A 23,836-nucleotide genomic window follows, 5' to 3' on the forward strand; every position below is an offset into this window, starting at 1 on the left:
CAGAATTTTCTACCCAGTGTTTAACAGCTGACATTTCTCCCCATCAGAAACTGTTTAGTTTCATTTTTCTACAAACATAACGATTGTGGCCAATCCCCCCAAAAAACAAAAAAGCAACCCAATACAAACCCCCCAGTAACTAACTCAATTATAACATCACTTTTTCTTCAGGCATTGACTTTTGTGATTAGTGTGTGTGTAAGATTTCCCACTGAAAACTCTTTCATACACAAGCAGTTTGTTCATCAGTGCTGCGCTGTGAAAAGAGGGCATTAGCACTATTGTGCCAGCATGACTCTTCCACAGCTCCTTTGCAGTCATTGTTCCCAAACATGTATTGACCTCTGTCGTTTCCCTTAACTGACATTTCCTAATGGTGCTTTAAACAGCAGAAATAGGCTGCCGCAGAGATGACGTATTTTTGTACAGTAACCTGGAAGTTGGAATCACCTTGATAAAATGATAAATTAGATTATTTTTTTTAATAAATAACAAATGAGCTCTTGTGTTAACGGCAAAATAAAAAGTTCCGTGGGAGAAAAACTGTTTTTGATGAAACTTTATCAAATGTAAATAAGGTACTTTTGGTTGCTTCCTTATTTATTAAGTTGTTGCCACAGTGGATGGATCTGCAGTTTGAGTTTATACCCTTCTTGATACTATCTTCACATTTATTCCGCTTTGGGACTGGCACAAGAAGTAAGCCAGCTTATGAAGCTGAGCTTGTTTCTCTTTCCAATCTCAAACCCTTGATGCGTTAACCACTACACCATTAAAACATTAATATTAGGGGTATGTCACGGTTTGCGGGGCAGACTGTGTGGGGTGTGTGTGGAGGACACAGATGAGAAGACACACTAAACTTAAACAAAAGGCGAGCCATTTATTTTTGGCTGATAAAACATGAATACAAAATAAAGCAAAGGCAACAGGGCGTAAACTAACCTAAAAACTATCCTGGGAAAATTAAACTATGATAATCGTGACTGAACTGTGATAACTATGGTGATACACATGAACATGATTCAACCCAGGAATGTGCGAAAAAACTATGAACAACAAGTACATGAAACATGAACACAACCTGAGCAGAACCATGACATACATGGAACTTGAGGTAACGTGGTGGGAGGAAACAGACAATTCAACACAGACTGAATGAAACAGAGAGACTAAAGACCCACGTGGATGATTAGGGAAGTGGAAACACATGAGGGGAAACAGCTGACACACATGAACCTAATGAGGGGACGGGAAGTGAAACTAAATACATTACCAGACTCTTTCAAAATAAAACAGGAAACATGAAGGACGGAGACATAATACTAACTTGACAACATGAACCAACAAGGGGGACTGGAACATAAGGGGTGACGACGCGAAAGGATCTAGGTAAACAAAACAAACACTGAGCAACTATGAGCTTTAGGAATAACTAGATGAACTTAACATAAAGTAATATCAAAATACAAGAAGACTAAAATCCAAACTAATAACAGCAACAACAAGAACTAAATACATGTTTAATAATAATAATAATATAACTCAACAAATACCAAAATGAAGATAAAATGCTGGGTCACAGATCCAGCCCGTGACAGAATATAAACAAACTACACTGTGGTCACATGACTTCAGCATCTCTTAACCTGGTAAGACCCAACCCATCAAAAAATAGCCAGAAAATTCAGATGTTTTGGAACTGACATGTTTATTAACCCTTACAACAAAATCCTTTTTTTTGCTATATCATGTTCTGTATCATATATTTAAAAAAAGAGTTTTGTCCGTAGCATTTTGAAATTATGGCAAGCATTGATCATGTTGATGAGATAGAGGTCTCACAAACTCATGTATCAAATATGATACAAAGGGCATTAGACGGTTAAGCTTCTGTGTTGGATATGATGACAAACGTGCCTAGAAACTTGTGCAGTTTCATTTAACAAAACTGCTTTTTTCCAACACCCAACATCTGGTAGAACAACAGAGCCAAGAAGCACAACATCTTTTACAGTCCTTACACCTTTTCTAGGATTCAGTTAGTTTACACCTTCTATCCACTGTTTAGATGTACCCACAGCTGCAACGTTTTAAGCAAACATTATGAAAGTCTCAATTGTCATCCTACTAAGTAAAATGAGGCCAGAAACAACATCAGAGAGACAGGGAACCTAAAATCTATGGAGAATTTGGAAACAGCAAAGATGGAGGTAGAAAAACATTAATGGGAAAAAAAATGCCTTTTAAAATCTTATTTTGGGGCAAAGACATCAAAGCTTTGAAGTCTTTTTTTATCAGATTTGGATTTTGTGACATTTTTATATTTAATTGACCATTTAAATTAAAGGTCATTTAAATATATCTTCAAATAATTGTACAGATGGCTCCCAATGGCTTCTTCTAGTACATCTAGTGAATTAATAAAGTTGTACAATCAGTCTTCTTTTAGTCCCTATATATACAGTAGTTAGATGGCAAACAGTGCCTTGTCCACTCTCTTTTTCTTGTAAATGTTTTATGTCACTCTCATTTTATGTTAATGAGAGTGTGGGGAGTGAGTTGGAGGGTGGGGTGGGCTGTTTTTAACTATGTAAAGCACTTTGTGCTACATTGTTTTTTGTATGAAAAGTGCTTTATAAATAAAGATTGATTGATTGATTAAATATAGAGTAGGTGCACTGTATAATAAAGTGAATTAAAAGTCTGTTTACAGTGTATAGTATACAGTTTAAGTGCCCAGCAAACATTTCCGTGCTGTAAATACAGCTTTACAGAGCAGCTTGCAAATCAGCAGAGTCTTGTCTTTGCTGTTGACAGTTGGAAATGGTCTGGTTATCTGCCTTACAGCTCTGAGTAATCACTTCCCTCTCAGGATGCTTGTGGACATAAGAGTGGCATCCTCGAAGCATATTTTCCATTGAGGTAAAATATATTAGGGATGAAGCGTAGGTATTTTTCTTAAAATAAATCAAATCCTACTCATGCTGTCTGTGTTGTCATACTCTTGTATATAGCAGTCTGTCTCGCGCTACAATGTATAGGAGGTTTTATCCGGTGTATGTATGAAAGCTGACTATTTTTCACAAAGCGAAAGTGTGCTGTCTCGCAGTAGAAAAGTTGCAATGTTTTCGTTTTTATAATCAGATTTGGTGAAGATGAAAATTTCATCTTGTGCGTTATAGAAAATGTTGTCAAAATACCTGAAAATCTGACAGTGACAAATAAGCAAACACTTTTAGTTTTTAGCCCAGGGTGATGTCCTTTTAGCGGTATTAGACTGACACAGAAGGATGTGTCATCCTCCACAACAGGGGAAATTATTACATGGTATAGATTTCTAACACTAATCCTGATACCTATCCGTAACTGTCCGTCAGACTAGGTGCCCTTTGCCTTTTGGGAGATGGTACCTGAGCATCAGCGAGCCAGTCTGACAATGAAGAATGATTTATTAGAGGTTAGCACAGACACAAAGGTCGACTAGGCAGCTCAGCCAATCGTTTCAAAGTGTCAAGCCTTTAGTTTCTCAGTTAAATCAGCCTGTCGACAGGCCTGCAGCTCTCTGCTTTTGCCTGCGGTAATCTTGAATCTGAGAACAAGCCTCAGCCATCCGATGACTGTATCTCCCCCCAGCATCTCCCAGCAGCTCTGCTTTTTAGATAATTCTGAATAATCACATGGAAATAGGCTGTGTGATGATGTGATAATTGCGCTCTCTTCTGTATATCCACAGCTCATTACCGTTACATCTTTTCTCTGCTACAGATGTGCAACATCGCCTACCTGAGCACACAACTCGACCTGTTGTTGACTCTGAGAGAGCTTCCGATCAGCATGAACGACCTGCAGCCCGTGAGTTCACTCGATCACCAGCAGAGTCAAATCAAAGGTCGAATTAGATGTTGAGCTGTGTTTAAAGTCTGCCCCATTTCTACAGGCTGAAAAAGGGTAAAACCACGAGACTGCACAGCACATAATCAAACACCTCTATGCAAATTTGTTCTCTAATGCAAATGCTAATGCCCAGATACATCGTAGCTTTAGACATAAATGAAAAGAACATCTGTGCACAAAATACTATTAATACATGAAAGCTTTTCCCCCCTCTTCAGTTTGACTTTTAGGTTTTATGTGGCGGGTGAAGTAGTTTCTATTCTATTTGCTGGAATGTTAAGAGTCTTGAAAACACAAAAGCATGAGAAGCACTTTAAGACACTTTTCTTCATTTGATGGAGAAGAAAAGATGGCTCTTAATCAAATCAAGTTAAATTTTTCTGCAGGTGGTTTAAAACCACCAAAGTTTAAAAGAAAATGCTTATCAAAAAACCCAATGAAAACTCACTTTGGAGTTATCACAAAGGAAGAGATGTGGAAAGATTTATGACTTTTTCTTCTTTCTGCAAACTTCTAGACCCACTTCAAAGACAGACACTTTTAAATTAATACAGGTAAAATCAAATGAAAAAAACACACACTCACACAAAGTTCCAACTCAAATATATATATATATATCTATATCTATATTAATTTTAGTATCTTCTTAACCCTTACACGAACACCTGAAATGCTTTTGGTTTGTGTAGTTCGAGTATCCAGAGATTCCTGTTCATCATTAGTCAGACTGATCGTTAACACTCTTATCGCGCATTGTTGTTTATTGGCACTGGGGACTGCAGGGTGTAAAGATATTGCAGGCAGACAAGAATGCCCCCCAGCACCTCAGCCATTTTTTTTATGTGATTCTCTCAAGCTTCTGTTTCTTTCAGCATCAGTGCTTCAACCCTAATCTCTTGTCTGCTGACTGTCTGAGAATGAAGAGAAACAATGGATAAGAATGATGGCACTGTAATCCATTGACTGTGACAGTAATTTTTCTTTGTCTAACACACAGGGACAAACATATTGTGTGCCGGCAAGATGACTCGACAAGAAAGATTAGCAATTTCATTAAGTTTCAATTTACTCTTGGCTTTTTGCTTCTGATATTGTTTTCTTTCTACTGTGTTATTAAAAAGGTCATTCAATCAAAAGCTTTGGTATTTGCGTACAGGTACACTGTGACAAAAAGGTAAGGTGCACTTCAGATTTAGGTCCTTCCTAGTACAGTGTGTTCAAACATTAGGGTCCTCGTAGTCGCAACATAGTTGCAAATCCTTGGATTCTCCAACACGACAGGCTTCTTAAGGCACTAACATTAAGAAGGATTTACCTGCCACCTGACAGACAGGACTTGAGGAGGGAAAATGGCAAAGTCACCACTGTGGGAATGCTTCTCACCTGTGATGTGCTTGTTGGTGTTTCACTGCAAGGATGACAGCTTTTACTCTGCATTGTGGCCCTAGCTTTTTCTTTAAACATTTGCTGTGCTCTGTGTGCAGCTATTTCAAATATACATATAAGAAATGCAAAGTCACAGAGCCAGAGCCATTGATGCAGTAGACAGGGAGGCATCACCTGAAGCTGTGATGTACAGAATGATAAAACCAAATGTAGTATTTTCAGTAGATATATAAATGGTGAACTATTCTAAAACAAGACACAATACAATCTTGTGTAATTTGACAGAAAGCCTTGCTGTAGTAAAAAAACACAAAAATAAAGAAAGCCTTGCAGACTTCATCTGAATGCACAAAACATCAAATATGAATATGAAACTTTAGCAACTTTAGCATTAAAGAAATATACAAATGTTTACCAGATTGACTTTATCCGTTAAAGGGAACTTATTATTCTAATTTTAACTCCATGTTTTTATTGTTGGATTCTACTAGACTTTAAATGATTGACAACTAAAAATAATCCTTATTATCTTATACCAAAGCTCTTCAGACCACTCTAGTTCCCACTTTAAGGCTACTGTCCCTTTAAGCCAGGTTTCTTTAGTAGGTGGGCGGGGCTTCTGTGCCTGCCATAGCCTTATTTGGCATACCCCTTTTTAACAGCATACATCTCCTGGAGCATTGGTTCAAAGGGATTAGTTGTAAATACATTGATCCAATTATATGAAACTCAGGTTTAACGTGGACATTCACCATTGTAACAATGGTAAATAAAAAAGCACAGAAAAGTCTAATAAGTCATCTTTTCTCCTCAGAAAACAGAGACAATCTGGGAGGCTCGGCTCTGTTTTTCTTCTTTGAGTTCAGGTTGGGCTAATTGTCTTCTCTTTGTAACTGCGGTTTTCAATTACCAGTGGGTGTTCTTGGCCTCCTTGCTTTTGGAGCCAGCAGTGAGCCTATTATAGCTTGCAGCATCCAAATGAAATAAAGAACATATATTAGAAAACGTATCTGGACAAGCCGCACACAGTTAGGTCTATAAAGTTTTGGACATTTACATAGTTTCTGTAGTTTTTCTTCTGTGCACCAATACAGTGCATTTTAAATCAAACAATCAAGATGTGACTGAAGTGCAGGCTTGCAGCTTTAATTCAAGGGGTTTAACAAAAGCACTGCATTAACTGTTTAGGAATTAAAGCCATTTTTATACAAAGTCTAACATTTTCATAACCTCAGGTTTATATTGTTAAATGGTGATTATGAAGCAGTGTGTTTCAGATATTACAGAGTAACATGAAAGCAATGTAACAAGAAATATAACAAATTACCTTTTGCAGGAGAAATTAAGTTATGTACTGCTTTACTTTTAAGGGAAGTGTTCAGGTAATATGTGTAATAATAACTTTTTTGAGTAGCATCTCCAACAGTGATAACAGCAAAAAGGGGAAATACCTGAACAAACACGCACAAACATTTGACCCACAGCGTGCAATTAATCTGCATGAATGTAATTTCTTTATTGCTGCTTAGCGATGGTGGTGACTCTCAATGAGAACCCAATGACAATCGATAAGAGATTTTAAATTGGTAATCGAATCGATAAGTGATATCGATAATGGAATCGGAATGGCTAAATTCTTATCAGTTTCCATCCCTACTCAAGAACAGAAAGGCCAGATTAGACAGAAAACATGTTAAAGAGCCTGCTTGGTTGGGGAAAAAAGTCTTTGGACAAGTGAAACAAGATTAATAAATTGTATCAGTATGATAAGAAGAAAGAAACAGATGATGATATGAAGTACATCACATTATCTGTCAAACATGGAAGAGGCAATGTTAACAGCATGGGTATGTAAGACTATGAGGGAAACCAGGCTACTAGTGTTTAATGATGGTGAGACTGCTGCTAGAAGTAACAGGATGTACTGGGCTGTAATAAGGGTGGATAGCACTTCACAATGCAAATGGATAATGACCCAAACCGTGCTACAAAAGCAACTCAAGAGTTGCTCAAGGAAAAGAAAGGGAATATTCTTGGATGACTAAGTTATTCACCTGATCTTAACCCAATAGAGCATGCTTTACAATTATTAAATACAAAACTGAAAGTAGAGAGACCCACAAGCAAGCAGCAACTTAAGGTAGCTGGAGTGAGTATCTCAAGAGACACTGCTTTTGGTAATGTCACTTCAGGCAGTGATTAACTGCAAAGGATTTTAATCAATTTATTAAAAAAAAAAAAAAAAAAAAAAAAAATATATATATATATATATATATATATATATATATATATATATATATATATATATATATTTAAAATTACTTTCATTTGTCTAATTATCTTTGAGCCACTGAAAATAGGAGACTATGAATAAAAAGGGTTGTGATTCAATGTGAAGTGATGCAATGTTTTTGTTAAACTTCTCGAATTAAAGTTGAAAGTCTGCACTTTGCACATCACATCTCGATTGCTTGATTTAAAATCCCTTGTGGTGATGTACAGGGTTAAAAAAGTGTAAATGTCTAGCAACTTATGAGGATACTGTAAATGTGAGACTTATGCTGTAGTAATTTTATTTTCAAACTGTATTTTCTGGTTTTACATTACTTTTCAAGGATGAGAAGTTGTTGATTTGGAAAATGCACTTGAAGTTAACTTCCCCACCTCCAATAGATAACAGCACACAGCTGCTTCCCTTAGCTTTTCAATGGGAAGCATCCACCTCCCACACAATGAAGGAGACAGTATGCAGCGGGGCTAGCCTCCACTCACTGCTGTTTGCTACATTATTTGATCAAAAATTGTAGAGAAAGAAGAAAACAATACATGAGAAAACAATAGTTTTTTTCCTTTGGAAAAGTAAACAACTCTTATGTCAACTTTCATGAACACTTCTGTCAGTGATATCATGGCTATGTTTTTAAAAAAATATTTTTTTTTCTGGCTTTAAAGTGATTAGAACATCAAACTGCTCAAAAAAATTAAAGTAACACATTGAAAACACATCAAATCTCAATGGAAAAAATACCATACTGGATATCTAGTATGGTATGAACTGGGTAATGTGTTAGAAAAGGATGGGCAGGCTTGTCCGTTTTGCTGAAATTTCTTTGCAGCAGCTCACAATAATATTCAGTATTTTGTACGGCCCTCACGCTTGTCTGACAACATTCAGACATACTTCTAATGAGACGATGGATGATGTCCTGGGGCATCTCCTCTTAGACCTTGACCGGGGCATCACTCTGATCAGAAACCTGGCGGCTTAAGTTGAACCGTCCGTGTGTCCCTCTGTAGATATGCCTTCCCTGACCATCACCAACCCACCACCAAACCAGACTTGCTGAATGATATTACAAGCAGCATAGCATTCTCCACAGCTTCTCCGCACCCTTTCATGTCTGCCACATTGTGCCAGATGTGGACCTGTCAATTCTACAATTCTGAAATTCTATGGCAAAAGGCATCTGGCCTCTACAGATCCGGGCATTGAGCACAGGGCTCACAAGAAGACGCTGGGCTCTCAGGCCACCCCCATGAAGCCTGTTTCTGATTGTTTGGTCAGAGACAACACCGGCCTTCTGGAGGTCATTTTGTAAGGCTCTGGCAGTGCTCAACCTGTTCCTCCTTGCACAAAGGGGCATATACAGGTCCTTCTGATGGGTTAAGGGCCTTCTACAACCTTTTTCCAGCTCCTTAATGTTCTTGACACTGTGCTAGGAGATACAGCAAAGCTTGTCCCATTTGAATGGATTGATGTACCCTCTGCTACGTAACCAACCAGATCAATATCTCAGATCTTTAACTGACGTTAATAATATAGTAAATATAAATAGTGTATATCAAATCAGAGGATCTTCTTAAAACAGGTTACAGTGCACTATGAGTTGGTCTTTATGCCATGGAGCTACAATAGTTTTCCATGTTACAGATGGTCCTGTGCAAAGAAGGTTTATATAATGTGTTCTGTATCTGGATATCTGGATATCTGGATATCTGTTTTCTGCGTTCTTTTCTCTTGTAACTGAGGTTGTCCCACTGGTAGATTTTGGGAAGTTATTTTTAAAACAGGAGCATATGGTGGGGGATGTTGTTGGCTGGCACGGGCTTATTTAGAGAAGCTAACTCTTTGTCAAGGACTATAATTCCCAAAGCATCAGCTCCTTTTTTCCCTCTAATACATCACTGGCAAAACCTTAAATTCCACTTTAATTTTTTCTCAATATGAATGCATATGCATATTCAACGGGATCTGTTTAGAGATAGTTAGACACAGAAATTGTGTGATATTCTAGGGGGATATTTGTACTTGACACAATTGCATACAAAATAATAATCTTGCCAAACAACCAGGTCCTGATTATTCATTTTATGAGGTCAAATGAGGTGTAGTGAGATGGCTGTTTATGTTTAGAATATAAAATTGTAAAGCCTGGAGTTGTTTTTTTCGACTCTTTGTCAGTACAGAGAGCCTCTAAACAAGCTTCGGCCTTATTCCACTTTGCATTATTGTTGTGTGGCAAAATGAATGTGAGAGCCTGTATATGGGTGGATTTCAGAACAAATGACTTTGCTCTGTGCCCTTGTGTTTGTCTTCCAGCTGATTAACCAGAAGATCAGAATGTGCATGCAGCTGTACTACTGCAGGTCATTTGTTTCCGTGCTGGAGTACCTCCTCGCCATTGGCAATTACCTCAATGAGAATGCCGGGAAGGAAAAGGCCAAGGGATTCCGTCTCTCCTCCTTAACTAAAGTACGAGTCCACCACTGTTGCCTGACCTTTGATTGAGTTGCAGCACAGAGCTAATAAGACTACTCATTGACATACACAGCAGGGCTTCTGTGCATCTTTCAGTTTTTCTCTCAGTCGCTCTGGATTACTCAGGTCTTTGAACATATTCACTCTAACAGTTGTGTGACTGTGTCGATGAATGGCTTCGCAGGAGGAATGAAACTTTGCACAAAATATCGCCTTTAGTGGCTCAGTGTCTTAGAAATGAAAAGAAGTGGAGCAGGATGAAAAGGCTTGAAAAAAATGTAGAGACTCAAATGAGAATATCAAAACTACAATTTACTGGATATCACATGTATCTGGTAAATAGATGGCAGGAGCTGGTTAGCTCAGGCCTCAGTCACACAGGCCTAAACTGTCACTGGCCGGTGACAATCCGGTAACCGCTGATCATTGGGGGAAACTGTGTACAGTATTCCTTGACTATTTGGTAGGTGGTTGCTGAAGATTGTTGGGAGTTCCTAGTGTGAAATTGATTGCAAAGAAGTGTATGGCACTGCATCAAAATTCAATTCACTTCAATTTTATTTATATAGCACCAAATCACAACAACAGTCACAACGACAACAAGGCGCTTTATATTGTAAGGTAGACCCTACAATAATACATACAGAGAAAAAAAACCCCCAACAATCACATGACCCCCTATGAGCAAGCACTTTGGCGACAGTGGGAAGGAAAAACTCCCTTTTAACAGGAAGAAACCTTCAGCAGAACCAGGCTCAGGGAGGGGCGGCCATCTGCTGGGACCAGTGAGGGTGAGAGAAAGAAGACAGGATGAAGGACATGCTGTAGAAGAGAGCCAGAGATTAATATCAAGTGTGATTCAGCAGAGAGGTCTATTTACACATGAAAAATATATCAAAAATATCCTAATGAACCGTTTAGTCACTAGGAGATTGCTGTGGACCCCAGCAGTGGGCACTGAAGGTGATGGCTTGTATGCAAACACTCTCCAACTATTTGCCAACCAGCTGGGGAATACTTTTCCCCAGCAACTAAAAATTGCCAGGGGGGTTGCTGACCAGTGTCTAGACCTGCGTGACCGAGGCCTTATCAAATGGTAGAAACAGCCTTACTAGCTTTGCCCAAACCTGCCTCCAAAACGTAATTATTTACTTGATGGTTAGAAATATGATTCATCATGTCAGACTAGTGTACCAGCTGTCGGCTGGTAGTGGACAGTATATAAAAGGCAAATGGTAAGTATGTTCTGTTTTAAGCCTGTTTATCACTTTTCATTTTTAGCATCCCACTTCCATGGGATCACAGTGAATACATTTGCAAACCATGCTTTTGAGCACTAGCATAGGCTAATCACCTGACACTATCTTCAAAAAGAGTTACATTTGGTTCATAAAAACTAAAGTGACAACAACCAAAATGCAGCACTCAAGGCTTTAAAGCAATACTTTCCAAGCCAGCATGTGCCATGTTGGTTCCTGTATCCTATATGCACTGTCTGTGGCTTTAAACTATAAACAGACGGATTAGCGAAAGGCATCAATCTTTTCATCTAACACGGGAAAGACAGCAAATAAGTTTGTTTTCCAAAATGATTCCTCTAAGGTTGATTAAACTGATGAATGCACAGCTTTTGTCTAGGGTTTGCGACACTGTCTTTGTGTTTTTTTTAATTTAGTTTGAATCACTCTTTTGTGTTTATGTCTCTCTGCTGGGAATGTTTAAGGGGCAATGCTCTTGGCACAGAAGTAAAACGTCCTCTGCTCCATTTAATGAAGCCGAGGCCTTGTGTTGCCTCAGAGGTGTTTCCAGGTCTAATTGAGAAAAGTAAACTGTTGCTGTTTCAGACAGACTCTCTTCAAATTAATGGCTGACTGCCTCCAAGAAAAATGCATCGAGGTTATCTCAGATCTTTTTTTGGTTCTTTTTTCTTTTACTTGTGAGCATCAATACTTTGTGCATGTCTTGTATACGCAGTCCTCAAAGGCTGGCCTTGGCCTTAAATTGGTAAACAACATAACCTAAATAGAAAAAAAATCATTGGGAGCTGCTTTCACAGGATAAGAGAGGTCGTTCTTGAATTTTAATTATGCGGCACCATCAAATGTAGCGTAGCTTAAATCCGAGAGTCATCATTACCATTTCATACCAACAGCACAATTTCAAAGTAGTCACAGATAGCTAGTAAGCCTCATTCATACTACTACTATTAAACTCCATTCAAAATAATTCCCATAAACAGAAGTGACAACCTGTTAAAACAAGTATTTCATAACAGAGTTTGAAATGGCATCGTTACACCAGGGTAAAAGATTTTATATAATTAATTCAGGCATCTGAGTACATATGTTCTATTACAAATCCCTATATCCTAGAGAATGCACAACTTTGACTTACAATGGAGATGTGCCTGGAAAAAAAAAGTGAAGCTACAGTTTGGCAAAGACCTGCAATCGGATGAATAAACACAAACAGGAATAAAGGAATAATATTTTGTGAAAATATGGACACCACACGGATATTTTAGCCACACAATTTTTGGGGGGAGCAAGACTGATATCGTGAAGTGAAAATAAGAAATAAGGTTGACAGGCAGAATTAAACTTTGTAGTTGTAGTTTTCTCTTTACAGATACACAGCCTGCCACTGTAACCACAAAGTAGCCAACTTTAACCAGCTGTGTTCCAAATTTTATTAGGGCTTGCAATATTAATTTGAATGTTGGTGCTATAAATAACTCTGCTTGATTGTCACATGCAAGAAATGCTGCTCTGGTGTTGCTGGTGTGTTACTGTTGCTCCAAGCTTATAAAGATGTTAGTCGTATTTCCAAGACCTGCAAACATATTTCCTTCCTTCCTTTTCACATTTGCTCTAAATCCTTTGTTTACTTTACAACATTCTAAAAATGGGTGTTTTTATATCCAATGGATGACGTAGTGTCTACATATATCCATGGTTAAAGTGTAAAATAGGCTTGTCTGCATGCTTGCTATTATTGAATTTGCACGGCTTTATAAATCAGACAGAGATATTGTAATATACATGTGTCTGCCTTTGTGCTACTTTTTAACCCTGAATCAACACAGTGTTTTATACATCTGGCCCTGGGCCTTTTGGAATAATGTGATCTGGACAGACAAATAAAAGATAGGATTGCAGACATGCTTTGGGCAGAATAAACACAGGTTCTCACAGAAATATCACACCAAGTGTGAGTGATGGTGGTGGAAACACTACGTACTGGGGTTATTTCACTGTGTCCGTGACTGGGCAGCTTGCAGTTATTGATACAACTCTGCATCATATCAAAGGATAATCTGAGGCCATCTGTCCAAGAGTCAAAGTGGAGCTTTTAACAAGAATTTAAGAGATCAAAAACACACTAATAAATCCACCTAGGAATGGTTCAAAAAGAAGAAACTGAGGGTTGTGTAATTGCTTAGAAAAAAAAGCCCAGATCTGAAATCCACTGAAAAGTTGTGGGGGAATTTGAAACACCCAGTACATGCAAGATAAAACATCTCAAACATCATGCAACAGAATAAAGTCAGCATGGAGGAGTCGTCAGAAATTTCAGAATTAGATAACAAAGGCTGGTGAACAAACCTGCAAATTGCTCACAAGAAGTTATTTCTGTTAATGCTCTCCTTCTGAGGCCAAAGGGGCACCTACTTTTCCACAGAAGAATATTACATGTATTGACATTTTTGTTGAACAAATGGCTGAAAAAGCTTTTTATTTATTTATTTTTGTTCCTTGCAGTCGTGTATTATTATAACCTTGAAACAGTTTCAGATAAAAGTGGATCAAATGTATGTATAGAGACATGTTAAAACAGCCAGAAGTGTCCTTGGGAAATGACTGTAAATTCACACACACACACAAACCTCCCATGGGTGTAAACACACTTTATGCATTATCCTCCAATTCTTCATTGGACCTAGAGTAACAAAGCTGCGTGTTTGCATCAGCACACACAGGCATGGATATAAAGAACATACGTACATGTTGTCCTTTATGTTGGAATCAGTATGTTGCATGGCAAGGGGACACAGCTCTGTTCTTCCCTTTCTCAATTTGTGTTTTCTCCTTCCCTAGCTCGTCCAGCTCCGTGGGACAGACAAGAAGTTCACCTTGCTTCATGCCCTTGTGGAGCAGATTATGTTGCATGAACCGTGCTTGGCCACTTTTCCCCAGGAGTTGGCAGAATTTGAAACTGTCCCTGGAGGTATTTGCTAGACAAGATTTGATCAAACCTGAAAGAAATCTGCGTGGCACTTTTTAGTTGAGGTCTGTTAAATGAAACGTGTATTTTCTCTGTGTTTCGCTGCCCCCTTTCTTGGATAGCTTCCATCAAAGGCTTGACCGCAGAAGTAGATGGTGAGTAGATCACATTTTACTACTGTGTCACATTTTACTACTGTGTCCAAAGACTGTTAAATTTGCTGAGATTGCTGTAATACTGACCCTCCTTTTTTGTGCCAACAAAGTTATTTGTGAGGAAGTGTGATCGTAACATTTACTCCATCTTCTGTGATTGTAGCTTCAGTATACTTTGTTGAAACGCCATGATCTCATTGTCTAGGGAGTGTAAGGTCTCAATCCAATATATTGTCTATATGATGACTTACAAAAACTTGCCACAAGCCACAAATACTGCACTCCACGAGATCACACAGGAGACAGCACCTGATTTAAAGCAGCTATTTACTTCGGTGCTCAAATATCATGGACGGTAACCAAGACGTGTGTGTGTGTGTGTGTGTTTCTTTTCTTCAGTCCTGAAGAATGAACTAAAGAAAATCACTCAGTATAGAAAAATGTCCAAGAAGAAAAATATAGCAGCTCAGAATCCAAACTTCTTCAAAGACCTGAAGGTAAAGTAGAAAACATTTTGCATACATAAAGATTAAATAATCATTTAAAATATGGCTGTCAGTCATTTAAAGTTTTAGGCCACATATCGTCCAAACAAAACTAAAAAAAATAAACTTTCTGTTACTGTAAAGAAGCAGAGTTCAATTCTGCAAAGAAAGCAAAGTACTCAAGTTTGCTGGCTTATTATCTTACGTTTTGTGGTTTTGCAGGGCATGGATATTGCTTTTAGCAGTAAGAAATCTGTGAATCAGATGTAAGGCTTGGGTGAAATTGATCATTTTGGACGATATGATCGATTGTTGACTTGCAATCCAAGGCTATCTGCTGCACAATATAGTCAAAAGTAAAAATGATTATGCTCCTCCTGTTTTGTTTCTTAATCTTGCAAAGCCATCCTGTAGCCCAGCTCAGATTCTTTCACGGGCTGGTTCCAGCCTACAGGTCATGTGTGTAAATGCCTCGCATGTCCCATTATCATGGCAAACTGCTTATACGTGAAATTTCAGACATAAATTGTTCTTGTCCTTCAAAATTTAGTAAACATTTAGAAAATATTTAGTAAGCCGACTGCAAACTGTTTGCAGTAACACAAACTTTGGCAACATCATAATTATTCAGCTTACCGGGGTATTTACCAAGGCTAAGGACGTAACTAAAACCACCCAATGAGGATTTTTCATATCAGGCAAACAATGCAGCTCAAAAGAAAGTCTTTTTACTTATTTAGCTTTGCTGCTGAGGTTGGAGCAGTGATGGAAGAGAAGACGAATACACAGAAAGACCCTGACGAAAACCGAGTTGTAAACTTTTGCAAACAATAACATGTTGTTAAATTTCTGTTCACTGCTCTGCTAAAGCAATGTTATTATGAATCTTTTCATTTCAATTTTCTCCCTCAGTCAATGTTTCTGGTAAAAATTACTGTTTTTTTCCTCAGGTTAAATTTATCATTAAATTAAATCAGGTAGTAACATTGTATATACATTTTAACTCCACCGTTTCCTTACAAATGTGGTTCTTCAGAAAATAAACAAAATTAAAAGATTGACCATATTTAAAAGCATTTTTAAAATCAATATAATTATTGCAATCGAAGTTATAAAGACTACGAAGACAGCAGTTTCAACTCCAGGTTGGAAACTCAAACGTGCATGGAGTGACTAGATCCTCACAAAGGAAAGCTGTTTTTCACATGAACAAATGAAACCAGTCCTTTCTCACATGTAGACCACAGCAGGAGACAGTTTGCACCAGCCATGTTCTCCCTGCTATAAATGCTCTGTTTGTTTAGAAGAGGGTGCTGCCTGAGTAAAGCGCACAAGAGGCAGTACACGGGACACTCATTCACCAGCTCTGAATCCACTTAACTAATATCTGTGCTGTTCTCACATCAGCACATGCAGAAATCACACAGGCTTTGAAGCAGAGAACTGGCAGCTTAAAGCCCCATCTGTCCATGTGGGATATTTGCACTGACATGTGCACCACATTTGGCCAGTGTCTAAAGGTTCAGGGCTGTAGTGCATTTGTGGAAATGGATTAAATATGTTTGTGTGGGACAATACAGGACACATCACTAATGCAGAGATGCAGTAAAATAAAGACCATTATGCAGTTTACAATTTTGGCCTTTAGGACTTGAAGAACATGTTTTTATTTGAATGTCACTTTCTCAGCAAACCTGGATAGTCCTCTTAAATTCGTCTGTCTCATTCTTTTTCTGTTCCACTAACTGTCAAAACTGTTGACAGTTACTAGACAGAACCGGAGCTATTTCAGCTCCGGTTCTGTCTAATCTAATCTTTGAGTTTAAGAGGGGATGGATCCATATACGTGCACATCTCATTTTGAGCCACCTGGATTTTGACCTGTAAGTCACATTCTTCCGCCATGCAAAAGTTATAAACAACTCTGGCAAAAAAAGGAAAACATATCTCTGTAAATTGCCTTCTGCACTTACCAAAGTATTTTCCCAGATTTTATTTTGCTGCATTCCTTATTTGCGGTAGTTCCCATCACATTCCACTGAAATCTGTATAACATGTTACCTTATTGAGACTTAATGTTGACAGCGAAAGGATGTGGCAGGTTAAGCTGCACTTGACCCATAATAACAGCATACTTTCTTCACAGCCAGTGAATAGAAAACAGACTTTTGTATCTTGCCATGTGCTGGAGTGCAGTCGCACATAAAGTGGGACACCTGGACACCCTAAATGTGTCTCTTTAAAGCCAGCCTCTTATGCTTTTTCTAATGCTCTGTCATTCATGCACACATATACGCGCTGTTACAATGGTAGAGCCAGTTTTTCTGTTCTCGACTTGGCTGTGACTACAGAAGTCTCACTCGTCTGCTCTTCAAATTAAGGGGCTACACTGAGGATTATCATGACATAAAGATAAATTTTTTAACTCTGACTGTAGTGAGTTCCATGAATAAAGACAAGAAAATCCACCTTTAATGAATCAACTCATCTATTTTTATATATTATGTACCTATATGCCATTGATTAACAGTACAATTATCCTTTAAAAAAAATCCAGGTAGCAGATCTTTAGTTTCCTCCTTTTATAAGCAGAATATTTCTAATTAAATGGTTAGCGTGAAGACTGACAAACTTACCAGGAGGTTCTTGTGCTTTTCCTTATATCCTAGATGGCGATTGAGAAATATAACGCAGATCTTTCGGCCCTGACGAAGACATGCGAGGAGATGAAGAAACTCTACTCTGACATACTGGTAATCCTTGAATTATTATTTCAATATCTCAGCGTCAAAGACAGATGGTTGATTATAATAAAGGTCAATCAAATGGACCAATATGGCAAGGCCATGATGATCCACTTGGTAAAATAAATCCGCTTGGCATCTTTCTTGGCCTTAAGACAACAATTCTGATGGCTAAAGATCCAAACGGGACACAAAAAGAAAAAAAGAAAAAAGACAGATGGTCCCCTGTCCCAGTAATGTCTAGATGGCCCTCTTCAGTTATTTGTCATCTCATCTTCCCCATGCTACACTGGGAGAGTACATTATTTCAAGAATCCACAAGGTTACTTTGTTTGCACCGCGTGTCCTTGAGGGCTTCCACAAGCGCATATAATGTATGTGATTTATACCTTATAACAATGATCTCAACGTCGTTTAAAACCCACCACAGCTGATTTGCTGTTTTGGAGTGTTATACCTCCTTCATTGGATAATTTTAGGAGGATTAGTGAACATTGGTTTCCTGCAGGCAGAAAGTGTGAAAGACAAGTTCATCCCGACCCTTAATGTGCAATGTCACGTTGATTTAGGATGCTCTACAAATGATGAAAAATGACGAGATGTTGGAGCACCCCTGGTGGGATTCTCATGTAGTTTTTTTTTTGAGTCATTTGTTAGACCTTAAGGGGCGTACCATAAATTTAACATAGTTTTTGAGCTTCATACTGCTTTGTGACTCTTTGTATTTTGATGACATCTCATTTATACGTATATCTGAATGTACAATACATCCATTCGTACGTGAACCTTTTATGATTTAAGGGCTCTTTTGTGTGGACTGGACTCTGGAAACGGTGATGTTCTTTAATGAGAAATGCACCTGCCTTAAAAGCTCTGGTCGCATGGTGAGATCGACCATAAAGCGAACACCTCTGTCACACATATCATCAGATTTAGTGGAAGCACTGGTCCCTGTGTATTCTTTCATCACATTGTCCATAAAAGAGAACCTTTTCTTTGCTTACTAGCCTGGTTAAATTAGGTTTTCAGAGCTCAATCCCACTTTTGACATCTTAACAGGGGCTATGTCTTTTTTTAAGGAGTCACCCACCAAAAACAATCAATACAAAAGCAGTGCCTATTTTCTCACCTTTCTCATATCTCTATGGACAATCCATCATCATAGAGTCCACTTACCCTTCCTGCTGTATTTGAGAGCTGAGATATGACAGCATGAGCTGTGAGCTTTAGGCCCGGTAGGAAATTTTGTTATACTAGAGAAACAATTAGATTCCTGTGCACTCAAAATATTTGTTCACAAGTAAACAAAGGTGCCATTCAGCATTTCTCTAAATCCTTTAAAAGAATCATCTGCATCGATTCCTTTGTGTTTGGTGTAGATTTTATAAGAAATGGAAACAAGGGATCATTTAGTGTGTTTTACATGTAATTTCTTTTAAAAGCAAAGGAGTGGTTTAACATGTTGCTGCGTCAGAGCAAGATGAGAAGACTAATACCACGTTCATGTTGTTGTATGGTAAATATGAAGCAACAGACAGCAATTTGTTGATGTAGCTTAGCACAAAGTTTGGAAACAAACACCTCGTCTGGCTGAAGCCGTTGAGTCTGGCTGATTTTGTCTGGCACAGACTCTTTGAAGCTCCAGCCAGGCAGATATTGTTTCTTCTTCATTTTCCTTCTGAGTCCTCACATTTGTCAAACAGCCGTTATGCTGTGATCACTAACACAGTGTCTGAACAGGCTGGACAGTGAAAGCAGCACCTTTGTTGTGCAGGTTTTGAAGATACTTACAACATAAAACACCGCAATAATCCAGTATTTATAACAATGGATTGCATTTATATAGCACTTTTCTAGGCAACCAAAGCGCTTTACAATTCCACTACTCGTTCACTCTCACATTCACACACTGGTGCAGGCAAACCACAGTTGTAGCCACAGCTGCCCTGGGACAGAATGACAGCCAGTAGGGTAAAGTGTCTTGCCCAAGGACACAACAACCAGGACAGAGAGAGCTGGGGATCAAACCGGCAACCTTCCGGTTACAGATGAGCTTCTCAACCCCCTGAACCACGGTCACCCCAGTATCACCAGATCAGAGAAAATAAGTAGATGGATCTATACTTTTTCAGTTCTATGTTGTATTGTGTGAACAGTTAGCAGCAGAAGGAGAGGTAGCAAATCATTTGCAGTAGTCTGACTGCAAACAGTGGTCAGTGAGTAGGCAAATATTGAAAGGCACTTGGCTTTGCCAATTGGCTGCTCCCTGTCTTTCATTATATTACATCAGGGTTAACACCTGGCAGGAATTTCTTTTTGTAATTACTGTAATAAGTTGCTGTCAACTTGATTAATATCATGTCATGTCTTTTGTATGCTCCGCTCCGTGTGTGTGAGGATGCAAATACTATCACACTTTTATATAAGAGCAAAGCGCAGTGAAGACCCTGCAGGGCAGCAGTTAGCTTAACATTACAGGGAAATCTTTTACAACCTGATACAAATACCACAATTGACACAAATGCTCTTTTTTGAGTGCCCTTTTAAAAAATCTCAATTAAAAATTCAAGATCGTAGCAATTTCCAGGGCAGCCTTCAACTCTGGTAAGAAAATATAATTTTTTCAATATTTTTTCAATATAATATTCAATATAATATAATATTCAAGTAGACTTGACTTCAAGTCTACTTGTTTCGAATTATGTATGCTCAAAGAGAGGTCACCTTTTGGAGCCTAAAGCTGTGTCCAAATTCAAAGGCTGCATCCTTCGGAGGCCCGTTTGTAGGCCGATTACGTCACAGCGACGCAACGAAGGCTGTCCAAATTCAAAGAATCCTCCACACACGGCTGACAAATGCTTCCTCCTTTACCCCAGATTTAAAGGATGGGTCGGGTGTATCCTTCGTGGCCCACCATATCCCAGAATTCATAGCGCGGCCCAGCCAATTCCAGTTTCTAACAATGGCGGCAGCTACTTAGTTTTAATATTACTCTTATTACTCTTTCTGGGTCACAAAATAAACTTACGCCAAAGTCCTGTTATATTTTAGATAGCAAGGAGCAAACAACTGAGTTTATTAAAGTCCACCAAGACAGCTGGTGACACAAACCTGAAGGCTAGACCCCCCAATTTCACAGCCTCACACTTCCAGCCTTCTCGGTCTTCGGAGGACCCGGCCGTTGTGGTCTACGTGGGCCGGGTCCTCCGAAGACTGAAAAGGCTGGAAGTACGAGGTGGCCAAAGAATTTGGACACAGCTTAAGATTACTAAGAAGCTGCTATGTGTTCTGCTCAGTTCAGGGCTGTAGTAGTAGTAAGTCAGTTCTTCTTGTCCAAATCTCACCCATGGCTACAAGAAGCTGGCTATTCAAGATGGCCCAACATGTAAAGTAGGTAATTTACCTTTTTGAAGGTCAGTGGCCTAAAATAGTAGTTACCTGAACTGGAATTGATGAAAACACAATTTAAAAATTAAAATTCTATCTACTTTGTACCAAATTAACAACTCCAGGTGGACAAACATACTGAATTGGGGGGAAGGAATAGCGGAGTAGCACGAATACATTATTTATTGATGATTTTTTAAAATGTTTATTTGTTCCATTTTGTTTCATCACGTTTGGAAACCAATGGTTTCAAGTTAAGCATGCTGCTGCTTTGCTTCAATGTCATCACAGTGAGGAATTCAGCTTTTGAATTTAACAATGGGAAAGAATGAGCCAATATCCACAGATCAGGTTACATAAAACCTGTAAAATGTTTTGATTTGATTGTGCTTATGTGGAGGAAAAAAACTGTTTCAATCAATCCAGCTGTCTAAACAAGCCATGTATCTTTTTTGTAAGCTGCACGAACATGGATGACTGAAAAATCAATCTCCGGTGTGTCTCTGCCTTAAGAGAGCTAACTGTTGATGCTCACACCAGCTGCAGTTGATTTGCTCTCACAGCCTCTAGTTTGTAAAGGCTCTGGTCATGACCACTTAATCAATGTGATAAAGGTCCAATGGATTTTTCCAGTTAATGTAATTCCACAACGAAGTTTAAAAACCAATAAGCCAGTTTTTCCACAGAGGCGTGCCGCTTCCTGTCAGGGAGGTTAGCGTGTAATTTGGGCAGGTAAGCAGGTCAATGGAAGGCAAGACTTCATGTGGTAGATATGCTTTCAGTGGAGCAGACAGTGTAGCTCGATCAAAAGTGCAAAAAGTTGACTAAACTTGTGAAGAATGCAAAATGCATATCATGCATTTCTAATTTATACATAAGCTCAAGTAGAAATTGAGAAACACCTCTTACATACCTATGTAACCCCAGCTGCAGCTTTTCATTTAATGTGCAGATATTAGAATCATATCAGTATCATCTAAACCTCAGCAAGAAAGCAAATAAGCATATTTTTCTAAATGAGGAACATTTTAAATGAACATCCTTGAACAATAAATCCTAATTTACCTCAATATTATCCTAATCCAATATTATACCTTATTCTTAACATAAATCACTCTTCCACTATTATTAAAAATGTTCTGGTGGTGAATCGGCTGTGGCCTTTTTAAAGTTTAACTAGCTGACCTTTAACTGCATTGTCCCCTTCAGGCAGGGAGTTATATTTTAATCATCAGGCAGTGCTGCTTAAATGTAGCATCATCTCTAAATGTTTGATCAAAGTTTTGGAAGCTTGTTGTTAAGAATAAGCTACATCTGTCAATCCATTTATCCACCTGTCCGTCCAACTCTCCAATTTAGGGTGAGAGGTGAACTACACCCTCAAAAGCTTGCTACTTTATTGCAGATAAATAAACTCTTCCTCATATGCTGTCGTTTTCCCTGGACTTTCAAAATTCAATTCAATTTAGTTATATTTATACAGCGCCAAATCACAACATCAGTCGCCTCAAGACAGCAATCATATAACCCCCTATGAGCAAGCAATATGGCAACAGTGGGAAGGAAAAGCTCCCTTTTAACAGGAAAAAACCTTCAGCAGAACCAGGCTCAGGGAGGGGCGGCCATCTCCTGCCATTGGTCGGGGTGAGAGAAAGAAGACAGGATAAAAGACAAATGACTTGTCAAACTATGGCTTCTACAAGATCTTGCAATGCAACTTGTGGTATCAGGAACAAAGATGTTATGAAAGACTGTGATCTGCAAAAAATATGGCATTTGGGAAACTATCTTCCACATGAATGCAACGATTCCCAGCAGAACACTCCCAGAGTGTCACACTGCCTCTGCTGATGTGCCTTCTTACCATAGGTGCTTTCTCTAGTGGACAGGGATCAGCATGGGAACTTTCAATCAGCCTGTGGCATTGGAAGCCCATACAAAGCAGGCTGTGATAGACTGTATGCTGTAACATCTTTCAATCATTGGCAGAATTAGAATTTTCAGAAATTTGTGCCACAACAGCTGCTTTGTGGTGGACCAGTGGTGGACTGGACCAGCCTTTTAGCTCTCTGGTCCTTTATTAGTACCTAATTTTCTTATAAGGGAAGGGGAGGAGATAGCTCAGTAGGTAGGATTAATAAAGTATACAAAAAAATTATATTTCACATGTGTTGGCAGTTGAATAGGTGAACAAAACTGGCAGGAGGCAGGAAAAAGATAAATTCATGAAAAAAAAGAAACAACAAAATACAGAGAACAGGGGAAAACTTGTACTAGTGCTAAGCACTAAAGCACTAAGATTTTCTGACAATAGGAAATAGTGGATGAACTGGGGTGATAGATGATGAAGGTGTGCCAAAAAAAACTGAGCAAAAGAAAGATGTGAAACTGACAGAAGGATAAAGAGACCAAGAAACACAAAAAACAAGAAATCTAAGAAATAATTTCACTTACTAAAGTCACTTAGATCATTATGCAAACCCATTTCTCTTTCTTCCACCTTTAATAACTGACTGGTCACTTTCTACATAATACATATATATGTATATCCCAACCTGTGACAGGTGCTATTGTTACAAGATCGTTAATATTATTCACTTTACCTCTCAGTGGTTTTTAAATGGTGGTGCTTTTCATATACCTTATATTTGAAATGTTTTTTGTTGAACCATTCTCAGGCTATTCTCGTAGTCTTCTTTAAATACAAGACCACAGAGCAATCAAGCATCCTTTTTCTTAAAAAAACAAAAAGAAAAGACCAATGTCATTTGAGGATTAACACAGGACAGTCTGTAGACA

The 23,836-nt window shown here is 38.5% G+C and overlaps 1 protein-coding gene across 2 annotated transcripts in view; it reads left to right on the forward strand.

Moving 5' to 3' along the window:
• LOC146645708 (uncharacterized) overlaps window positions 1–23,836 on the forward strand; it is a 50,734-nt gene that overhangs the window by 20,679 nt on the left and 6,219 nt on the right. The window contains exons 11-16 of one of the 2 annotated variants that reach the window (XM_085394260.1): window positions 3,769–3,855; window positions 9,884–10,036; window positions 14,140–14,269; window positions 14,389–14,421; window positions 14,821–14,918; window positions 17,576–17,659. In XM_085394260.1, the coding sequence (XP_085250386.1) occupies window positions 3,769–3,855; window positions 9,884–10,036; window positions 14,140–14,269; window positions 14,389–14,421; window positions 14,821–14,918; window positions 17,576–17,659 (585 nt within the window). The remainder of the gene's footprint in view (window positions 1–3,768; window positions 3,856–9,883; window positions 10,037–14,139; window positions 14,270–14,388; window positions 14,422–14,820; window positions 14,919–17,575; window positions 17,660–23,836) is intronic. The other variant, XR_014909109.1, reaches the window with a different exon arrangement.

This window comes from Rhamphochromis longiceps, linkage group LG20 (genome assembly GCF_057381845.1).
Source record: "Rhamphochromis longiceps isolate RC_006_pf linkage group LG20, R_longiceps_female_GT1.1, whole genome shotgun sequence".
Classification (NCBI taxonomy): domain Eukaryota; kingdom Metazoa; phylum Chordata; class Actinopteri; order Cichliformes; family Cichlidae; genus Rhamphochromis; species Rhamphochromis longiceps.